This window comes from Dipodomys merriami, unplaced genomic scaffold (assembly GCF_024711535.1).
Source record: "Dipodomys merriami isolate MVZ:Mamm:240054 unplaced genomic scaffold, mDipMer1.0.p SCAF_175, whole genome shotgun sequence".
In the NCBI taxonomy this organism is placed as follows: domain Eukaryota; kingdom Metazoa; phylum Chordata; class Mammalia; order Rodentia; family Heteromyidae; genus Dipodomys; species Dipodomys merriami.
The window spans coordinates 1469191-1492572 of record NW_027203104.1 but is presented as its reverse complement, the minus strand read 5'-3'; the positions used below and the strand labels follow the sequence as shown (position 1 = coordinate 1492572).

The 23382-nt window shown below is 37.9% G+C and overlaps 1 protein-coding gene across 1 annotated transcript; it reads right to left on the bottom strand.

Annotated features, from left to right (window-relative positions):
• Window positions 1-5266: 5266 nt before the first annotated feature.
• Window positions 5267-11206, bottom strand: LOC138829688 (zinc finger protein 717-like). The gene is made up of 3 exons (XM_070026162.1): window positions 11173-11206; window positions 10369-10458; window positions 5267-9274 (listed from the first exon to the last, which is right to left on the bottom strand). Exons 1-3 carry the CDS (start codon window positions 11204-11206, stop codon window positions 7263-7265), a joined length of 2136 nt encoding a protein of 711 aa, XP_069882263.1. The 3' UTR covers window positions 5267-7262.
• Between the last annotated feature and the right edge of the window lie 12176 nt (window positions 11207-23382).

Genomic DNA, 23382 nt, shown 5'->3' with positions numbered 1-23382 from the left:
AACTACAGACTTATGGCCATCTAATCTTTAATAAGGGAGTGACAAAATTAGAACTGAAGAAAGACAGCCTCTTCAGTAAATAGTGCTGGCAAAATTGGTTAACTAGTTGTAGAAAACTAATGCTAGAACCTTATATATCACCCTGCAGCAGAATCAACTCCAAATGGATCAAAGACCTCGGCGTCAAAGCAGACACTGTGAAAACATTACAGGATGGAATAGGGGAAACCCTAGGTCTCCTTGGCACAGGCCCAAATTTTATTGAGACCCAGAAACACAACAAATCAAAGAAAGATTAGACAAATGGGATTGCATGCAATTGCAGCATTTGTGCATGGCAAAGGACATAGCTAGCAAGATCAATAGAAAGCCTAAAGATTGTGAGAAGACCTTCACTAGCCAAACAATGCACAAGGGTCTCTTATGTAATATATACCTGGAACTCAAAAAATTAAATCCCCCAACAACAAATCTTCAAAGAAACAACTGCCCAATAAATAAGTGGGCTGAAGATTTAAAGAGAAACTTCTCTGAAGAGGAAAGAAGGATGGCCAATAGACACATGAAGAAATGCTGGGAAGGTGGCTCAGTGGTAGGATGCTTGCCTTGCAAGGGTGAGGCCCTGGGTTCAATTCCTCAGCACCACATAAGCAAAAAGAATGAACCCTTAGATATGTATTTTAATGTTTTTTTCTTTCATGCATGTTTTTTTAACGCATTTATAAGATTATCTCTTTGTTGCTTTGTATGTCCCTCACCCACAGTATAATCCCTGCTTTCACTATATTTGATGTCAGTATAACTTGTGGAGGAGATGGGGAAAAACCAGTTGTTTAAGGATACAGGTGGACCTGTTGCAACAATGAGAAGTACAAGTTGTCATGTCCAAAACGAGCTTTACAACGTCGGTGCAGGGGGGGGAAGGGGGGGAAAGAGACGGATTGGGATTGGGGGGAGGGGGGAGGCTGGGAAGGGATGTGAAGGGTAAACAAAGGAGGAGGCTGCAATGCTTGGTAAGAAATGTACGCATTATCCTGCCCATGTAATTGTAACCCCTCTGTATAGTATGTTCACAAATAAAATTAAATTAAATTTAAAAAAAACTAAAGTACTTTATGTTTATATGTATGCACGTATTTTTGTATATGAATATATAAACATATATACACACATGCATATATATATACACACTTACACACTCATGTATATATTATATGGTATATATTGATATATTATATATTGCATGTATTCAAATGAGGCAGAGCCTTACTATTTAGGCTATGATGCTCTCAAGGAAGAAAACCCTTTCTTCCTTTATTTGGTTTTGAATTATAAGCCTACCGAAACACACCTAGCTTACTAACTTTATTTCAGATGAATACACTGCTGTGCTCAAATCAAATGAGTTTCTCATTATTAAGGATGGATAAACTTTAGAGGAACTAATAATGAACTAACTTCACAGCCTTATCATATTAACTTATTCTTCTCTTTCTAAGAGGATTCCTTAAAAGTGTGCATAATTAGAAAATGAAGTTCCATTACCACAATGGTATTGATTTCTGTACATCAGTCAAACATGCAAATGTTAGCATTTGATCTCATTGCCTAGGTGCTTTTCCTGAGTTTCTTTGTTTAAGGCTAGTCCTCTAGCACTTGAGCCACATATCTATTACTTATGACCTTTATGGTGGTTCATTGGAGATACGACTCTGCTGTTCATTTTGCCCAGGCAAGCCTCAAAGTTTGGTCTTCATATTTCAGAATTGCAGGTATGAGTGGCCTGAGCCCAGCATCTTTACATATTGTTATTTACATGCCTTCACTTATTTCTGGTGCTGAATAAGGTTTGTTTGCTTTTTCTGCTGGTCCTGGGGCTTGAACTCAGGGCCGAGGTGCTGTCCCTGAACTTTTTTGCTCGACTAGTATCACTTGAGCCACATGTTCACTTCAGGCCTTTGGGTGGTGAATTGGAAATAGGAATTTCAATGACTTCTTTAGCTGGGCTGCTTTTGAACTATGATCCTAAGATCTCAGCCTCCTCAGTAGACAGGAGTACAAATGTGAACCACATGTGCCCAGCTGCTTCGTAAGTGTTCTGAATCAGTGTTTCTGAATACTTTACACTGATCAACAGTTTTCATCAGATGGGTTTCAGACACTCTTCAGGGTGAAAGGGAGAAAAAAGCTGTGAGGGGGAACTAAGAATATTGCTCAGGTGCTAATGTAGCAGAGAAACTATTCTTGGTGAGATGAATTGTGCTTTTATTTACAATCAATGAAATTCCTTCACTTTTAGTCTCCTTCTTTGTAAGAATCTTCACCTCTTGGGTTTTCAATTCCAAATAATTTGAATAAGCTTACTGCTATCACTTCTTTGTGGACTTGATCATACAATAAATGAGTTTCCTCTTTTATGTGCCTGTATTTAAGGGTCTGATATGGGTCTGTGCTCTGTTGCACCATGTCTGCTCCTGAGATGAGCTGCTTAGTAGGGCCAATGATTGTGGAAAAGGTCTGCTAAATTGCAAGGTGCTATGGAGGATTATGGGTGACTGGATGAAGTTTACACACAAGACCACACTAAAGCTACCAGCACAACTATGTTTATTGCAGCATTATTGACCATAGCTAAGATATGGAACCAACCCAGATGCCCCTCAGTAGATGAATGGATCAAGAAAATGTGGTATATATACACAATGGAATTCTATGCCTCCATCAGAAAGAATGACATTGCCCCATTTGTTAGGAAATGGAAACACTTGGAAACAAATTTCTTTATATGTATGCACCTATGTTTGTATATAAATATATAAACATATACACACATGCATATATATACACACTTGCACACTCATGTATATATTATATGGTATATATTAACATATATTTTATATATACAAATGAAGCAGAGCCTTGCTATGTAGCCTATGTTGCTCTCAAAGAGGTGAAAATCCTGTCTTCCTTCACTATGTTTTGAATTATAAACCTGCTAAAACATACCTAGCTTACTCTATTTATTTCAGAGGAATACACTACTGTGCTGAAATCAAATGAGTTCCTAATTATTAAGGAAGGAAAATGTTTCGAGGAACTACTAAATGAACTAGCTTCACAACCCTATCAAAGAAACTTATCTTTCTGTTTTAAGAGGATTCCTTAAAAGTGTGCATTATTACAAAATGAAGTTCAATTACTACAATGGTATTGATTCCTGTACATCAGTCAAACATGCAAATGTTAGTACTTGATCTCATTTCCTAGGTGCTGTTCTTGATCTTCTTTGCTTAAGGCTAGTCCTGTACCACTTGAGCCACTTATCTTTTACTTATGACCTTTATAGTGGTTAATTGGGGAGAAGAGTCCCCCGTTCATTTTGCCCAGGCAAGCTTCAAAGATTGATCTTCAGCTTTCAGAATTGCAAGCATGAGTGGCCTAAGCCCAGCAGCTTTACATATTGGTATTTACATGCCTTGAGTTATTTCTGGTACTGAATAAGGGCTTCGATGTTTGTTTGCTTTTTTGCTGGTCCTGGGGCTTGAACTCAGGGCCTAGGTGCTGTCCCTACACTTGTTTGCTCATGACTAGTACAGTATCACTTGAGCCATATGTTCCCTTCAAGCCTTTGGGTGAATTGGAAATAGTAATTTCAATGACTTCTGCAGCTGGGCTGGTTTTGAAATATGATCCTCAGATCTCAGCCTTCTGAGTGGATAGGAGTACATGTGTGAACCACAGGTGCCCAGCTGCTTCATAAGTGTTCCGAGACCTCTTAAAATCAGCCAAATACTTTACACTGACCCAACAGTTTTCATCAGGTGAGTTTCAGACACTCCTCAGGGTGAAAGGGAGAAAAAAGCTGAGTTGGGAACTAGGAATATTCTCAGGTGCTAATGTGTCAGAGAAACTATTCATGGGGAGATGAATGTGTTTTTCTTTTATTAAGGAGGTGCCATGGACTGGCTCTGTCGGGACAACAGAGGACACCTAGTGGAGGTAACTGGAATAGGTGGGGAGATGGCCAACAGACAACTCACACAAGAGGAGTGAATGCTGAATGCGATTTATTGCAGAGGATAACAAGCTTTTATAGAAAAAGTCTCCATTAGAAAGGGCAAAAGGTTACACAATCTTGCTGCAAGGCTTCGTTCTTGGGTGGTCACCAGCTGCTCGCCTGATCTTGTTTTTTGCATGATGAGCTATGATGATAGGCACTTGTTTTCGGCTTTTCCTCTATTTTTAAGAAATACAATTGTTTCGAGATGTTTATCACCTATTAACCATTAACCAGAGCATATGGGCAAGGTGCTGGACAGAAAGGCTTGAACTCTAGTACTTTATTGTTACTTTAGTTTTGTACTTTATGCGTTTCAAATCTTTTCGAAGCAATTGTACTTCTTTGCCATTCTTTAGAGGGTCCCCAATTTGTGGCCCAAAATCATGATATTCAGTATACTTAGTTAAATCTGGCCATATATCTAATTCAAGCTCATAGTGTATTCTCTGTAACCCTTTCACATAATCGTTTACTCTTCTCCATAGAGGCCTTAACTGTCTCATAAGATCTTTCTTGTTCCTTTTTTGATAGTAAGCACCAAGGAGGCCTAGATCTAGCAAGTCTCTCAGTAAATGCAAGAGAGTAATAGGAAGTTCTTTCTCCTAAGTAGTTTTCCCAACCGTTGCCATCCTTATCATATACACCTGTAAAAGGCTATGGATCTGGGGGAAGTCTCTGTGGTCCTCTAAATAATGGAGGATTCCACTATTTTCCTCTGATAACCCATTGCCACCTTCCATCTACCAACCTTTTAGGAATCTTATTTAGCTTTTGGTCTAAATATTCCTCTACATCTTTCTTATCTACAGGATATCTATATGAGTCTATTGTCTATGCTCCAGGATTAAAGGGAAATCTCCAATAGCCATACACTCTTTCTGCTCTAGCCATGCCTACAGCTTCTTGTAAATTTCTTACAAACAATTCCTTTTGCTGAAGTGACGTCATGAAACCTCCCAATACTTTTATATTTACTTATTACTTGTCTAATAGCCTCCATAAGAGGGACTTTCAGGGTAGCACTTAACTCTGATGAGTTAGTCATGTTCTCAGGACACTCATCAGATGTTGGAGTCGTCAACACTTCCAAGAAAGAGCCCTGAATGAGGGAATGTTGAGCATGAGTAAGTAGAAAAAGCAACAGGAGCAGTAAAAGATTAATAGGCACTCCTATTCAGCGAAAAAAAAAGAGGAACATATCTTTCCCAGGGCCTTGCCAGCCTTTTTAGACGGTAGGCCTCTTTGAAGCCCCATTCTCTGAGGTAGACTTCTGTGAAGTCCCATTCTCAGAGGTAGGCTTCTGTGGAGTCCCATTCTCAGATCTAAAAGCAGTTGTTCCATGCTAAGCAGACTCCACAGAAGTAGGCGTGGCAACAAGGGTATTTTTTTTTATTTTTTTTTGGTTCGGTCGTGGGGACTGAACTCTGGGCCTGGGCGCTGTCCCTCAGCTCTTCAACTCAAGGCTAGTGCTCTATCACTTCAACCACAGTGCCACTTCTGGCTTTTTCCTTTTTGCTTATATGGTGCTGGGGAATCAAACCCAGGGCCTCATGCATGTAAGGCAAGCACTCTACAAGTGAGCCACCTTCCCAGCCCTGCTTTTATTTTCAATCAATGAAATTCCTTCACTTTTAGTCCTCTTCTTTGTAAGAGTCTTCATTTCCTGGGTTTTCAATTCCAAATAATTTAAATAACCTTAATGATATCCCTTCTTTGAGGACTTGATCATATAGTAAAGGAGTTTCCTCCTTTATGTGCCTGTATTTAGGTCCTGATATGGGTCTGTGTTCTGTTGCACCATGACTGCACCTGAGATGAGCTGCTTAGTAGAGCCAATGATTGTGGAAAACATCTGACATAATGAATAGTGCTGTGGAGGGTTATGGATGGATTCAGGTGACTGGATGAATTTGTAGTGACATATATGTATATTTACATACATAGATATGCATACCCACACACACACAATGTAATCACCCTGGTGAGCTGCTGATGAATGCGTCCCTTGTAATCTGTCACTCAAAGCCAAGAGGTTCACATTTATGAACCATTGGGACATTCTCAAGTATGTCTCTAAAGTCCTCATAAGCTGTTGCTATGGAGACATGTTCATGTGGGGCTTCTGAATTCTGTTTTTACACATGGAATTGTGGAATGTTAAGTGTATATTCTTTTTTGTTTTCTTTAGCTCCAAGAATGGGACTCAAAGCCAGTACATGATACTTTGCTCACTTATTAATGCTCTAACAACTAAGCCATACCTCTATCCCTTAAAGTATGTATTTTGTCTATTCTGTTGTGAAAGACTATATGAATATATGACAAATACTACCAGCTCTATAAAAATTATAGAACTGTTCATTTCCAGGGGTGAAGAGACTGATGTTATAGAAGGTATTCTAGGTTTACAGAAAAATTTGAAAATTGTTTCCCACAAGAAATCTGAATGGATTCTATGTCACTTTTATTGAATTTCACCACATAAAATAACTATTTACTAAATCAACTTTATTACTCATCTATAATTCTCAAATATTTCTCATTTTTAAATGTTACAAAATTCCATTAAATCACTCAATTTCTTTATAGATTCTATGAAACTACTTATTTTCCTAATTTATAACATTTCAGTTTTACTTACATAATTTTGTAAACACCTTTGAAGAAAGTAGACTGCTTCCCAATGATAGGATTCATGATACTAAATACAACAACCTCAAAATTAGAGATGTGGCACAAAGGATAGAGTGCTAAGCTTGAGAATAAAAGCCAAAGGGAAGTAAAGGGCCATGAGTTCAAATGAAACTAACAGCAAAATAAAAGGAAAAAGGTAAATATCATCCTAGAATTTCATGAAACAGGAAATTAGACATAATCATCTTCTTGTAGATCTCCCAATAGAGAATGTTAGAAATGGAACTTGAGAAATTTTAGAAGATGGACATTTAGGGAAGAATGACTGAGAGTACTTAGAACTTTTTTGAAAAACTTTCTACATGTTTTACATTGCTATGATTTCTCATGTGTGTGTGTGTTAAATGATGAACCCTGAGCTGTGCCTTCTGGTTGAAGAATTCCACATTTCTACCTTGATAAGGTTTGTATCCTGTGTGGGTTCTCTATTGCAAACTGACTTCTCTTCCAAATGAAAGACTTTCCCTACTTGTTACATACTAGAGATTTCTCATTTGGGTGAATTTTCTTATATGCTAGGCTGTGGCCTCCTGTGGACGGTTCTTTCCACATTTGTTGCAGTCATAAGGCTTCTCTCTTGTGTTGTGCTCTCTGATGAAAAATAAACCTTCCTGGTGAAAGACTTTCCACAGCTGTTACATTCATAAGGTTTCTCTCCTGTGTGCATTATCTGATGGATGTTAAGTGCTGCCTTCCACCTGAAAGACTTTCCACACTCCATACATTCATAAGGTTTCTCTCCTGTGTGTATTATCTGATGTGATTTAAGGATCGACTTCCGGATGAAAGACTTTCCACACCAGCTACATCCATAAGGTTTTTCTCCTGTGTGTTTTCTCTCATGGACAGTAAGGCCGATTTTCTTGGTGAAAGACTTTCCACACCTCCTACATTCATAAGGTCTCTGTCCTGTATGTGTTGCCTGATGGGCAGTAAGTTGTGACTTCATGGCGAAAGACTTTCTACACACATTACATTCATAAGGTTTCTCTCCCGTGTGTATTGTCTCATGGATAGTAAGGCATGTTTTCCGGGCGAAAACCTTTCCACACCTGCTACATTCATAAGGTCTCTCTCCTGTATGTGTTGTCTGATGGATCCTAAGGTTTCCTTTCTGGGTGAAAGACTTTCTACACACATTACACTGATAAGGTTTCTCTCCTGTGTGTGTTGTCTGATGGATTTTAATTTGTGCCTTCTGGGTGAAAGACTTTCCACATATATTACATTTGTATGGTTTCTCTCCTGTGTGTGTTGTCTGATGGACATTAAGGGTTGTCTTCTGGGTGAAAGACTTCCCACATTTGTTACATTCATAAGGTTTCTCTCCTGTGTGTGTTCTCTGATGGACAGGAAGATATGCCTTCAAGTGAAAAGATTTTCCACACTTGTTACATTCATAAAGTGTCTTTCTTGTGTGAATTTTCTGATGAAAAGTAAGGTTTGCCTTCCGGATGAAGGACTTTCCACACACATTACATTCATAAGGTTTCTCTCTTGTGTGTGTTGTCTGATGGACAGTAAGGTGTGCCTTCTGGATGAAAGACTTTCCACACACATTACATTCATAAGGTTTATCTCCTATGTGTATTCTGTGATGATATGTAAGTTTTGACTTCCGCATGAAAGACTTTCCACACAGGTTACATTCATAAGGTTTCTCACCTGTGTGTGTTCGCTCGTGAGCAGTAAGGTTTGTCTTCTGGGTGAAAGACTTCCCACACTGGATAAATTCATAAGGCTTCTCTCCTGTGTGTGTTTTCTGATGGACAGTGAGGTATGACTTCAGGCTGAATGACTTTCCACACAGGTTACATTCATAAGGTTTCTCTCCTGTGTGTGTTGTCCGATGGACAGTGAGGTGTGCCTTCTGGCTGAAAGACTTTCCACACACATTACATTCATGAGGTTTCTCTCCTGTGTGTGTTAGCTGATGGACAGTAAGCTGTGCCTTCCGAGTGAAAGACTTTCCACACAGGTTACATTCATAAGGTTTCTCTCCTGTGTGTGTTGTCAGATGGACATTAAGGGTTGTCTTCCGGCTGAAAGACTTTCCACACACATTACATTCATAAGGTTTCTCTCCTGTGTGTTTTGTCAGATGGACAGTAAGGTGTGCCTTCCGGCTGAAAGACTTTCCACACACATTACATTCATAAGGTTTCTCTCCTGTATGTGTTCTTTGATGGACAGTAAGGTATGTCTTCCGGGTGAAAGAATGTCCACATTGGTTAGATTCTTTAACTACAGGAGATACTCCAGGACTATAAGCAGCACATATCCCATTAGACTCGCCATGGAAAAGCATGTTCTGACACTGCCTGAACTCCTCTGTCCTTATCCCTAAGGAGTTCCCATTATTCCTAATCAGCTCTGACTTAGGTTTGGATCTCAAATTAAAAGTTGTTATTAATTTCACATTTTTCTCCCCTGTGTTAATATTCATGACTCCGACTTCAGACAGACAATCATAGGGATTCTCCTGACAGGTCTTAGTCCTGTACTCCTTTTCTTGGACATCTACAATGAGATATAGAAAGACAGACAAAAACAGAAATGAGACCTCAAGATTCCTTAATGTAACAGTAAAGGCATTTCCGTGCATCCTAACTGTTACGAGATTTTAAAAGATCAAAGCAGGAACTCTTTGATGCAGAATATAAGCTTTTCTCTGTAATGTATTAGTTAAGAAAGTAGCACTGACATTTTACAATGGTAAATAATGTTTTTCTGTTTCAGTTTTTCTCAAGGAATTAATTACTCAAATGATTCATCTACACACTATTAGTTATAAGCTGAGTACTAAACATTTGCCTTTAATACCCTCGAGGTTTGGTCCTAAGGGAATAGCTATTATTTTTCTTTTAATTTGTGGAAATAATTGATACATTTTGCTGCTTAGCTTCTCAACCATTAGGTGAGGAACAGAAATACTGTCTAGATTTAGGGACCATTAGGGTGTTTGATACATCCCTTGGCCTTTCCGCTAAGCATGGAAGGTTCCTGAGAGTAAGGATTTATACCTCCATCTCTTCAGTTCTAACTTCTCACTAAGAATTACTTTAGGGATTGGTGGCATTTTTAAAATTGGTTTCCCTCACCCTTAGTCAAATTCTCATCAAATTTCCTTTTCTAACACTCCTGCTCCTTCACAACCATTCAAGACCAAAGATACTGCAGCTCACCACCCAGGTAGTCATCCCCTATGAACCAAAAGCTTTGCTTCTGAATCTCACTCACTTCCAACATCACCAAGAAGCAATTTTCCTCTTCACAGGATAGCAGTCCTGGCATACTCCTCATTTCCTCATACCTGCATAGGCCTTGTTTCAATGAAAATGAGACCTCATTTTCTACATTTCTCATTTCCTTTTTCTGTTTAAGAATGATTTCTACAAAGAAAAAGAAAATTGCTCACTTTAACTACACTGGGACAGCCAAATCAGTTTGTCTCCATGTAAATTCTTGATTGTCATGTCCTGAAGACAAAGGATCACCTAGTTCTCTGCCACACATGACTCAGGGAACTAGGAACATTATTGCTCAGTACAGCTCATTAAACTTACCAAGTGTACTCTGGCTACAAAACTACCATGCAAGATGCTTTATCTCACCTGTGAGATTTTTGTCTGAGGCTTCTCTTATCCATGGTTCTGACCCTTGCTCCAGCTTGGCAATCAATTTAGGTTTAGGAACACAGTGTCCTGTTATTAACAAGTAGAGAAGAACTATTGGTAGGATGGGTCATCATTACTGTAAGGTCTTAGACATCATGTTCACAAACTTGCTCCTAAACCTTGTTTCTCATTTCTTATCCACTCCCTCGTTGATATTCCCCAACTTTCAACTTATTTTGCCAATTGTGTGCCTTGAACTCAGCTCTTTTGCTCAAAGCTAGCATTCTGCTAGTTTCAGTCCCAGCTACATTTGTAGATTGTGAAGGGATTTGGAGATAAAAGCCTCATGGTCACTTTTCTGCAGTTGCAGGCTTCAAACCAACATCCTCACATTTCTGCCTCCAGAGAAGCTAAGATTACAGGTGTTAGCCACTGCACCCAGGATCAGGGTTGATTACAAATAACCACTTTCAACTAGTGATTTTCAGATCATACTTCAAATAGTGATGTACTTTCTATTCTAGACTATATTTGCACGTACAGAAATCAACCCAAGTTTAGGATGACAGTCTTCTTTCTATTAGTGGAATGTAGTTTAGATTTTGGGTCCAAGTGCTGATTGGGTTTCTTGATGAATGGGAATAAAATTGTCTCCAATTATATAATGAAGTGGAAAAAATGGACAGGAATTTTATATTCCCACGGACTGGAATCGTCTACCGAAACAACATAAATATTTATATATCTACTTAAAAAAGAAAACAGCCTTTGATCTCGCATGTTCAAATGACTTTTGCTCACCTAAAGACAAGAGGTTGCTGTAGGTCTCCAGCATTACATCTCTATGCAGGGTCCTCTGAGCATGATCCAAGTCTTGCCACTCCTCCCAGCTGAAGTCCACAGCCACGTCATCAAATGACACCAGCTTCTGTAATGGCACATTTGAATCAAGTAATTAGCCCAAGTCAGGAAGGTCTGTGGGACTCATCCCCAATTAATCACCAGGAGAAAAGCAGAACTGGTGCTATGGCTCATGTGGTAGAGCACTAGCCTTGAGGGGAAGAATTCAGGGACAGTGCTCAGGTCCAGAAATCAAACCTCACAACCAACCAACAGACACGCATGCACACACACACACACACACACACACACACACACACACACACACACACACACACACACACACACGATATCTCATAAGCAATTACAACACATTTAGGACATCACAAGGAATACATAGCACCTTACTGATTCATGAAAAGTAAGTGTCTACATAAATGTTAAAGGCAGTAACAGTAGTTAAAACGTCACTAATGATGGATTGGCCCTTATAAGATCTGATTTACTTCCCATATATAAATATCCTATGTTAACTATTTTGTAGTTTCAGTGCTAAATACTGAATTATGGTCATAGATACCCTGATATTTCTTTCCTATGTAAAAAAGAACTGCTAGAAGGAAGTTTTGTGAACTTGGCCTACCTTCTACAATCCACAATATAGTTGCGAGGGGCATACAATGTTCCCTGACTACATTTTCATTTAAATATGCCTTCATGGAAGGATGGAGGATGGATAGAGACTTAAGGAACATTCAAGATGACAAAAAACGAAAAATAGGACCACGACAAGCAAGACAGAGAAAAATTACAAGAGGGATGTGATCTAATGATACAGAAGACAAATTTACAAGTTGGAAGGAAATAAGAGTGCTAATTTGCCTGCAGAGGCTAAGAGGAGAGGTTTTGAACTCCCACACTGAACCCTATTACAAATGATGAATGGCCAAGCCAGCCATGCTTGGCAATAGCAGAGGTGAATGCTCACTAACACACAAAAGGGAAATATATATGTGAGAAATTGAAAGAAAATAACATTCAATTCACAATCCATTGGGCAGAGGAACTCTACTAAAAATGTAGATTGAAGATATGGTCAGGGAAAGAGAGTTGATTAATTACACATCTGCATTTTAAGACTGTTACAAGAGAAGTGCTTCAAGAGAAGAGCAAAAGGAGTCCACATATATATACAGGTAGGACAAAAAAACTAAAATGGTAAATGTGTAGGTAAGTATAAAGGAATATATTGGTCATATATTTTATGTAATATTTCTGCAATAGTTTGTTGAAATAAAACTTATAGTACCATATTCATGATTCACAATGCATGAAGATCCAATATATAAACTCATCACTTTATTTAAAGAAATGTATGTAGATTACTCATATGCATCAATAAATATTGCAATTACCAGGCAAATCAGAAGGCCTCAGTCCAACGAATTAATTGTACCAAAATAGAGGGTACTAGATTTAGGGCTGGAAATGTGGCTTACTCCAGAGTGCTAGTCTAGAATGCACGGGTTCAATTATTCAGTGCCATGTGAACAGAAAAACTAGAAATAAGGAAAACGATTGAAGACACTTTAAAACAAATCTACAAATAATTCCTTGAAATATACAAAGCTCAGTATCAATAGTCAGGAGAAGAATTCAAATCAAAATTCTACAGAAATAACTACTTTATATATGTTACTATGGGCAGTTTTAAATAAAAACAACAAATATCCTTCCAAAGTCTAACAAAGGCTGGAAAGGATGTGAATTCAATTTGAACCTTGTTGCATGTCTGGCAGGAATGTAAAACAATCAAAGATGGTATGGACAGAGCTAAAAAGAACTAAATAGAGAATTACATAGGAATATGGTCCAGCACTTCTATTTCTAGATTTGTACCCAGCAGAAGAGAAAGCAGAGATAAGAAGTAGTATTAGAGAATCACTTCAGAGCAAATACTGACAAGAACCAAAAGACAGACACAGGTAAAAGAATAAACAAAGACATTGAAAAGGAAGACAAGTTTGCTACATTTTATAGCAGGGTTGATCTTTGAATACATTAAGCTAAGTAAAATACAGCAGTCATAAAAGCACAGCCATGGTATGATTTCCCTGACTGAGCTTTCAAGGATCAACAAAGTCATAGAGCCAAAAAGTAAGATGGTTCCAGAGACTGGGGTAGAGAGGAAAAGGAGCTGCCTATTAATGATTATACAGCTTCATACACGGAAAATGAAACATGCTGTACATGGATGGAAGAGATGGCTTCAGAACAACGCAGCCATATGAACTATCAGTGAACTCTGAATTGAAAATGGGTAATGTAGCCACACAGGATGGAACATACCTATACACCCTGACCTTGGGAAATTCAAAAAGGATGAACAGCCAGGCTAGCTTCCATAACAATTTCAAGAGCATGCTGGACTACATATCAAGACCTGTCTTCAAAAGGAATAGGGAATGATTTGTATTGACAAAGCTCATAAAATTCACAAACTTTATAGACCATGACAATGACAATTTGCCTTGAAGGTGAAAATGTGTTTTTGACTTCAACTAAGCATCTCTGTTCCACAATACTGTGACATATGTGAAATTTAAATAATCACTTTCTCTCAATTTAAACAACAAAAAAAGAAAATTCAGAGAAGGGGTGGTTTAGGAGCAATGGGTGACAGACATCTTCTATTCACATATTGTTTTGTAGAATGGCAACTTCTTTGTACAACTACTTAAACCTAATAATAAAATAAATTGTTTGAAAAAAGGAATATGGAAAAATCAAATTTTAGACTCTCTGAATAGGATCAGAGATATAGGTGCCATGTGTGTCTATTTTCCAGTTAAAATAACAAATTAAAATTTAAGAACAAACGTTAAGTCACATTTTAGCTGGAAACATACAGCTACAAATAGCATTAGTAACAAACACACATAGACCAAAAATGCAAAGTATTCCTTTTTTTTTTTTTTTAAATCGGTTGTGTGGCTTGAACTCTAGGCTTGGGCACTCTCCCTCAGGTCTTCAACTAAAGCCTAATGCTCCACCACTTGATCCACTGTGCCACTTCCGGTGTTCTGAGTGATTTATTGGAGATAAGTGTCTCATGGACTTTCCTGTCCAGGCCTGCTTTGAACCAGGATCCTCAGCTCTCAGCCTCCTGAGTAGCTAGGATGACAGGTGTGGGCCACCGGAGCCTGAACAAAAATGCAAATTACTCTAATCTGTGCATCTTAATTTTAGTTTTTGTATATCTTTTCACTGACTATTTTTCAAGTGTATCTCATATTGCTGAATCAGTTCTCTAGGAAGCTTCCCAAGGATATTTCTTGCTGTTCTTTTTGATGGGCTTATAATGTACTATATGATTTTTTTTTTTGTTTCTTTGTATGTTCTTCTGCCATGGCATAAACCTTGTTGTCACTCTCTTTGATTCTGGTGTCTTGCATCTTGTATATACATTTTTCTAATTGAGGAGGGGAACAGAAATTATAAAATGCTGAAATAAGAATAGAGGATGGGCCATTGTAACAATGACTTGTACAAGGAACTATGTTGAAAAGGAACCTAACCTGACCTGCTAGGCTCAGCTCCACACAAAGGGAAGTCTCCCAGCCAGGGCTCCAGCCCCAGGAGTGGCTTTCTTCACTGGGTAAACAGAGAAAGAGGCTGCCCCTCCCTATAAGAGCCTTGACAATCAATTGAAATTCAGTAAACATAAACCCTGAGAATGGCTTCAGGCTGGGCTCTGAGAGTCTCTCAGAAGCTAGTCCCTCAGGGAAAAGCTACTGTTTGCTGAAAGGCCTCAACTCTATCCAGAACCTAGCCTCTTCACAGCATCTCCACACTAGAGGAAACAGCCAACTCCATCTTTTGTGATACTCAGAACAGATCTCCCTCCCATTAAATTGCCCTGGGAGAAGGATCACAAACTCCTGTGTAAAGCAGAGCAGTTTTCTGCCTGCTCAAACAAATTGACCTAAGAAACCAACCAAGCCACAGGAAAATCAAATACTGCAAGAGGATCAGAGACTGTAACAAGAGACTGCTTAAGGACACAAGGGATCTTCCCATAACCTTCCCCCACAAAAAAATCAAATAGTCTTTTTTTGTACCTTTCATAAAAGTTTTTTTCTAAAACTTTAATTTCATGTTTTTATTGTGAAAATACTGCACAGATGGGTTACAATTACATGGGCAAGATAATGAATACATTTCTTATCAAGCATTGTAGCCTCCTCCTTTGTTTCCCCTTCCCATCCCTTCCCAGCCTCCCCTGGCGCCCCCACACAATCCTCCCCCGCACCAAATTTGAAAAGTTTGTCTAAAACTTTCTTCAATTTTTAACTTAAAAAATTGTTTTGTATTAACTTTTTTTTCCCCTCCTCTTATAATTTTTATTTTAGGGGTATAAGTTTGTGTGCTTTTTTTTCTTTAAATAAAATTTTTTTTGTTTAGCTCTACTGACCTTTTGATCCTTTTTTTCTTTCATTCCCATTCTTTTCACCTTTTCTTCTCTTTCATTTTTCTTTGCGTGACAATTGCTCTTCTGCTTATCCTGATATACCCTTAGTCGATTACTAGACCTAATACCCCATTGTGTACAACTTAATCCAGAAATTTATTACTGAATTCAAAACCTCTTAGACTTGAATTCCTTAATAGCAGTACTCTTTATACCTATATAATATTTTAAGCTTTTTAAAAACATTTTTTCATGTCTCTTTAGCCCTCCACTTCTATCATTCTATCCACCTTCTTCTTGGAAATTATGTTTTTCAATTTGCCTAATTCAGTGTTGCACTGTTTAATTTTTAATTTTTATTTTCCTGTTTTTTCTTGTCTCTTTGTTTCTTTCTCTTTCTCCTTTTTTAAGCTCTCTTACTTTCATTCTATCCAATCTATTTCCCACTTTGAGATTAGGACTTAGTTAATTCTAGCTCTGCCTTTCCACATCCCTCTATTCCTATTTTTACCCACATCTCTCAATAAACCTAATCATTTCTGGTTTGTCAAATTCTTCTTTGCGCTTCTTAGCCCATGAATACACAGTTGTTTGATGTTGAATAGTATATCTGTTGAACTAGATTGTATCTGCAGACTTTTGACTGTGCAACTACAGACTTTGGATGATGCTGGCCTTAAGATAGTGTTCTAGCATAAAACTGGTGTTACTTTCATCTCTAATGGGCAGAGCAAGCCGGAAAAACACAAGAAAAATGGCAAGTCCAGGCATCTCAACTCCCACTAAGGATAATCAGCTGACAGACCAGATAATGAATAATCCAGAGGGGAGTTCCCAAATAGCTCTACAAACACTGCTTGTAAACATTGTAAATGAAAAGACTGAAAACCTGCAAAGGACTCTGTGAGCATGATACGGAGAGAGAGGAGACAAACCAAAGGTTAATACAGGAATATCATGAACGTGAGGAAGCTACTCAAAAATTGATACAGGAATTGGTTGAACACCTTGAGAACACTCAAAGAGAAATAAAGGAATCCATGAGCTGGCAGAGATCAGTCAAAGGGAAAGAGGAATGGCGTGAGCAGGCTGAGAACACTCAAGGAGAACTACAGGAATTGGATGAACTTGAGGAAGCTAAGCAAAGAGTAATACAGGAATTGAGAGATAAGGATGAGCATACACAAAGATCACTAAATGCATTCATGGAATCCATTAACAGAGAACTGAAAGAAGTAAAGGAGACCACAATGGGAATGCTGAATGGAACCCAACAGAAGGAATGATAGCCCACAGAAACCATAACCAATCACCTAAGTGATTTGTGAATAAACAATACCAAATTAAGGAAGTCCAGTGCTTCATACACGATCTAAAACAAAGTTCCAACAAAGAATTTGAAGCCATCAAAGCTGACCAATTAGAAGGAAAAGAAGTAAAAAAACAAAGTAGAAAAATCTTGACAGTAGGTTAGACCATTCAGAAGATCAAATCTTAGGGACTGAAGACAACCTAGATATTACAGAGAAAGAACATATAACCATGCAAGACAAATCTAAGAAATATGATAGATCTATTCAACACTTGGAAGACACCATCAGAAGGCCCAATTGGAGGAGAATAGGTGTAGAGGAGCATGTAGAGACAGTAGTTAATGGTCTAGAAAATTTGTTTAACAGGATCCTAGCAGAGAACTCCCAAACATGCAAAAAGATAGGCCTATTCAGATACAAGAAGCAAACGGCCCCCATAAACAGGCTGCAGTTGCAATCCTAATACCAGGTAAAATAGACTTCAAAGTAAAATTTGTGAGAAGAGATAACGAAGGTTGCTACATACTAATTAAGGGATCTGTCCTTCAGGAGGATATTACAATTCTAAATATCTATTCACCAAACAACGGAGCACCCAAATTCATCCAAGAAACACTACTTTCCATCAAATCCCACGTAGATTCAAATACATTAATTGTTGGGCACTTTAACACACCACTTTCCCCACTGGATAGATCAACTCGGCAAAAACTCAACAGGGAAACCTAACAGATCCTAACAACTGCATAGATCAACTAGATTTAACAGACATCTACCAAATATTTCACGAAGCAGAATCAGAATACACGTTTTCCTCAGAAGCACATAGAACATTTTCCAAAATAGACCACATTTTAGGCCACAAAGCAAACTTGTCCAAATTCAGAAACATTGAAGTAATACCTTGCATTCTCTTAGACCAGAAGGGAATAAAATCAGAACTCCACACCAAAAGCCACCAAAGAAAGTCCTGTAATACATGGAGGCTGAACAACACACTGCTGAATCACGAGTGGGTCACGGAAGAGATTAGAAAGAACATTCAAATATTCATGATATTCAACCAAAATGAACACACAAATTAGCAGCTCCTCTGGGACACAGCAAAGGCAGTTCTCAGGGGCAAGTTTAGAGATCTGAGTTCCTACATCAACAAATTGCAGAGATCTGAAATCAACAATTTAATGAGACATCTGAGTCTCCTTGTAAAAGAGCAGCAAGATGAACCCCATTCCAGTAGACAGAAAGAAATAATTAAAATTAAATCAGAATTACATGAATTACAATCCAAATAAAGTATAGAAAGAATCAACAAAACAAAGAGTTGGTTCTTAGAAAAAATTAACAATATTGACAGACCCTTAGCAAATCTTCTTACAAAAAGAAGAGAACACACCCAAATAAATAAACTCAGAGATGAGAATGGAAACATAACCACAGAAACAACCAAGATTCAGAACATTACAAAGGAATACTTCTTAAACATTTATGATAAGTTTGAGAACTTGGCAGAAATGGACCTTTTCCTAGCAAATATTGACTTGTCGAAACTAAACCAAGATGAATTAAACCATCTAAACAGGCCCATAACAAGCATTAAAATAGAAACATCTAAAAAAAGTCCAAGACCAGATGGTTTTACAGCAGAATTCTACAAGGCCTTCTAAGCAGAGCTCACACCAATACTCCTCCAACTCTTCAATGAAATTCAAAGAGAAAGTTCACTGCTGAACTCATCCTATGAAGCCATCATAATCCTCATCTCAAAACAAGGCAGGGACTCATCAAAGAAAGAGAACTTACAGACCCAGTTCTTTGATGAACATTGATTCAAAACTTCTGAACAAAATTTTGGCCAATTGACTTCAACCATTCATCCAAAAAATCATACAACACGATCAAACAGGATTCCTTTCAGAGTTGCAAAGCTGGTTCAATATATGCAAATCAACTAATATAATTAATCACATCAACCGGAGCAAGAATAAGAACCACATGGTTATCTAAATAGATGCAGAAAAAGCATTGGACAAGATCCAACACCCCTTTATGATGAAGGTTGTGTAAAAATTAGGAATCCATGGAACATTCCTCAATACAATAAAGGCTGTATATGACAAACCCACAGTCAGCATTATACTTAATGGTGAAAAACGAAATCCATTTCCTCAACTCAGGAACGAGACAAGGATGTCCACTAATTGCACTTATCTTCCATCTAGTATTAGAATGCCTAGCTACCGCAATAAGACAAGATGCAAACATAAAGGGGATTCAAATAGGGAAAGAAGAAGTAAAACTCTCCCTCTTTGCAGATGACATGATCTTATATTTAAAGAATCCCACAGACTGCACTCCCAAATTACTCAAGTTGATTCAAAAGTTAGGTGAAGTATCAGGGTATAAAATTAACCCTCAAAAACCAAAGGCTTTTTTGTATGCCAACAATGAGAAAAGTGTGGCTGAATTTAGGAAAGCAACTCTATTCGTAATAGCCCCCCCAAAATAAAATACCTAGGAATTAACTTAACCAAAGAAGTGAAGGACCTCTATGATGAAAACTTAAAAACTTGAAAACGGAAATCAAAACAGAACTTAGAAAGTGGCAAAAACTCCCATGCTCCTGGATTGGAAAGATCAACATGGTGAAAATGGCAATACTTCCCAAGGCGATCTACAAATTCAATGCGATACCAATAAGTATTTCAACTTCCTTCTTCAAGGAAATAGAAGAGGCAATCCAAAAATTCGTATGCAACAATAAAAGACCCCGAATAGCAAAAACGATCTTCAATGGAAAGAACACAGCTGGAGGAATAACAATACCAAATTTCAAACTCTTCTACAAAGCTATAGTAATCACAACATCTTGTTACTGGCATAAGAACAGACTTCAGACCAATGGAATACATTGGAAATCGAGAAATGAACCTACAGACCTATAGCCATCTAATCTTGTATAAGGGAGAAAAAAAAATAGAATGGAAGAAAGCCTCTTCAGTAAATGGTGCTGGCAAAATTGGTTAACTAATTGTAGAAAACTAAAGCTAGATCCTTATATATCACCCTGCACCAGAAGCAATTCCAAATGAATCAAAGCCCGCAGTGTCAAGGCAGACACTCTATAAACCATACAGAATGGAATAGGAGAAATCATAGGTCTCCATGGCAGAGGTCAAAATTTTATTAATAGAAATCCAGAAACAAAACAAATCATAGAAAGGTTGGATAAATGGGAATGCATGAAATTGCAGCACTTCTGCATGGCAAAGGCCATAGCTAGCAAGATCAATATAAAGCACAGGGATAGGAAGAAGATCTTCACTAGCCATACAATGGATAAGGGTCTCATATCTAAAATATACCTGGAGCTCAAAAAATTAAATCCTCCAACAACAAATCTTCATAGAAACAACTGCCCAATAAATAAGTGGGCTAAAACTTAAAGAGAAACTTCTCTGAAGAGGAAAGAAGGATGGCCAATAGACACATGAAGAAATGCTCAACTTCTCTAGACATAAAAGAAATGCAAATCAGGGGCTGGCAACATAGCTCAGTGGTAAAGCGCTTGCCTTGCATGCCTGATGACCTGGGTTCAATTCTTCAGCACCACATAAGCAAAAGAAAAAAGTCAGAAGTGGTGCTGTGGCTCAAGTGGTAGAGCGCTAGCCTTGAGCTGAAGAACTGAGGAACAGTTCAGGCCCCACGACCTGACCGCAGAAAAAAAAAAAAAAAGAAATGTAAATGAAAACAACATTGAGATACTACCTCACCCCAGTTAGAATGGCAAAAATCAAGAACTCTAATTAAACAACATATGCTGGAGGGGATGGGGACAGAAGGGAACATTACTGCATTAGTGGTGGGAGTGTAAAGTTGTTCAACCACTTTGGAAAGCAGTATGGAGGTTCCTCAAAGGACTCCACATAGAGCTCCCCTATGACCCAACAATCCCACTTTGGGGCATTTACCCAAATGTTCACAAACAAGACCACACTAAAACTACCCTCACGACTATGTTTCTTGCAGCCTTATTTACCATAGCTAAGATATGGAACCAACCCAGATGCCCCTCAGTAGATTATGGATCAAGAAAATGTGGTAAACACGGGTGAGGAGAGGATGGAAAGGGATGAGAAGGAGAAACAAAGGAGAAGGCTATAATGCTTGATAAGAAATGTACCCATTATAATGCCCATGTAATTGTAACCCCTCTGTACAGTATTTTCACACACACCAAAAAAGAATAACATAGGAAAGGTTTCTCACAAACTCTGTTTGGCTCTAAATGTAATATTAATAGAGATTTTTAATTTTTTTTTTTGATGTACTCATGGTAACCTTCCTTGTGTGAACCAAAATGAAGATGCTTAGTTGAAGGAATTCGGGGCACAACTGGAGTGAGCTTTAGGACCCCTACTTCCTCCCTATCTCTCTGTCTGTGCTTTTGTGTTTTTCTAATTTTCTTTAGCTCTGGACTCTTCATAGAAGTACCTCGGCTTACGTTTAGCAACAAGTTTCCTTTATAATGGGTAAAAACATGTTAATTCTAAGAGTCATGTCAATAAAGGAAAAGTGATCAGTAAGAAAAACTAGTTCTAGTTGGGCACTGGTGACTCACGCCTGGAATCCTAGCTACTGAGGAGGCTGAGATCTGAGGATCACGCTTCAAAGCCAGCTCGGACAGAGAAGTCCCTTAGACGCATAGCTCTAATAAACAACCACAAAACTGGACGAGGGACTGTGACTCAAGTGGTAGAGTACTCGCCTTGAGCTGAAGAGGTGAGAGACAGTACCCAGGTCCAAGAATTCAAGCCCTACAATGGACAAAAAAACAAAGAAAACAGAAATACTAGCTCCCAGATACAGCATTTGAAGCAAAGAAAAAAGCAAGAGACAGATGGACGGTGGAGGGTCTGAGAGAAACAATGAGAAAGAGAGAGAGAAAAACAGATGAAATGAAAGAGAAGAGAGAAAGAAAGCTAGAGAGCAAGAAACAGAGAATGAAAGACAAAATACAGAAAAAAATCTAGTCAGGAGTTCTTTGAGAAACATGGAGGGATTTCTAGAAAGGATAAACACTATATAATGAAATATAACCTAAGTTTCAAGTAGAAAAAGCCATTGAAGCAAAGAACTAGTAATTTAAGTACACATATGTTACTCAGTACACTTCAATAGTTGAAGGTATATGTGACTACAGTTTTCAGCAAGTATAGTAAAAATTTCATTAGGACAGTTTAATGTTATTCATGGGGATGTGATCTCTGACCAGTTGCTTCCATGAGCAGTCACCTCCTCGGTGTCAGTAAATCCCTTAACAAGTTTGACTACTTCTTACAACATCAGAACAACTAGAAACAAACTGAAGTAATCTACTCATTTGAGCCAGAATGTCAGATTAATAATGTGCAAAACCTACAAGCCATCTTTATCTGATTTAGGAGCATGTTCCTCAAGTTGAATCTGTTTTTCTATTTTTCAATCTTGTCCACTATTAGGTTCAAAAAATGGAATGTAAAACAGAGAAATCAAAAGCAACTTACCACAGAGCCTTTCATTCTTTCATTCTTGCTGTTGACAATGGACAGAAGATTCTGGAAGCATGGCTGGGAGAAAAGGCAAATGTAGTCAAGAAAGAACCTGTGTGATTTTGCCCCAGATTTTCCTACTTAAAACATTACCCATGGGCCAGAAAAGCATAAAGCCTTCTTATGGGAGAACAAATATGGTTAATGTCTGAAGTAGTGCATTAATCAAACACTCCACTAAAGATGAAGCCATAGTTGATTAATTGGTAGATAGATAGTATAAAAGCAATTCATTTCTAGGTTAATATACATTCAAAATTCCTAAAAACTAATATCCCACAAAAATAATTGAAAAATAAAAATAAAAATAAAATAAAATAAAAAATAAAATAAAATAAAATAAAATAAAATAAAAAAAAAAATAAAAATAAACCACATTTCATTAAAACTAGTGTTTACTGAAATACACTTAGGGATGCATGAACTATTTTTTCTTTTAATGCAAAAGAATAATAGCACTCCACTGGGCATTTGTACTCCAGCTCATTCATTTCTATATTCACACACCAGGAAAATCATGTATAGTATAGCTCAGCATTTTTCACAAAGGTTATACAGGAAACACATATGCAATTCATGTTTCTAGTGCTATAATGTATCAATAATGGTTGTGAAATGACACATTTCCTTGTATCCAAATACTCAGAGCACCCTTATGCAAGGACTTTCAATTTCCCATTTAAGCTACTTTGGCCAAATGGACATCACTAAAGATCTTATGTCAGTAATGCTCACTTTCCTGAACAGTCATATGAAGAACCTTGGCCATAATGCTGAAGGTACAGAGACTAATAAG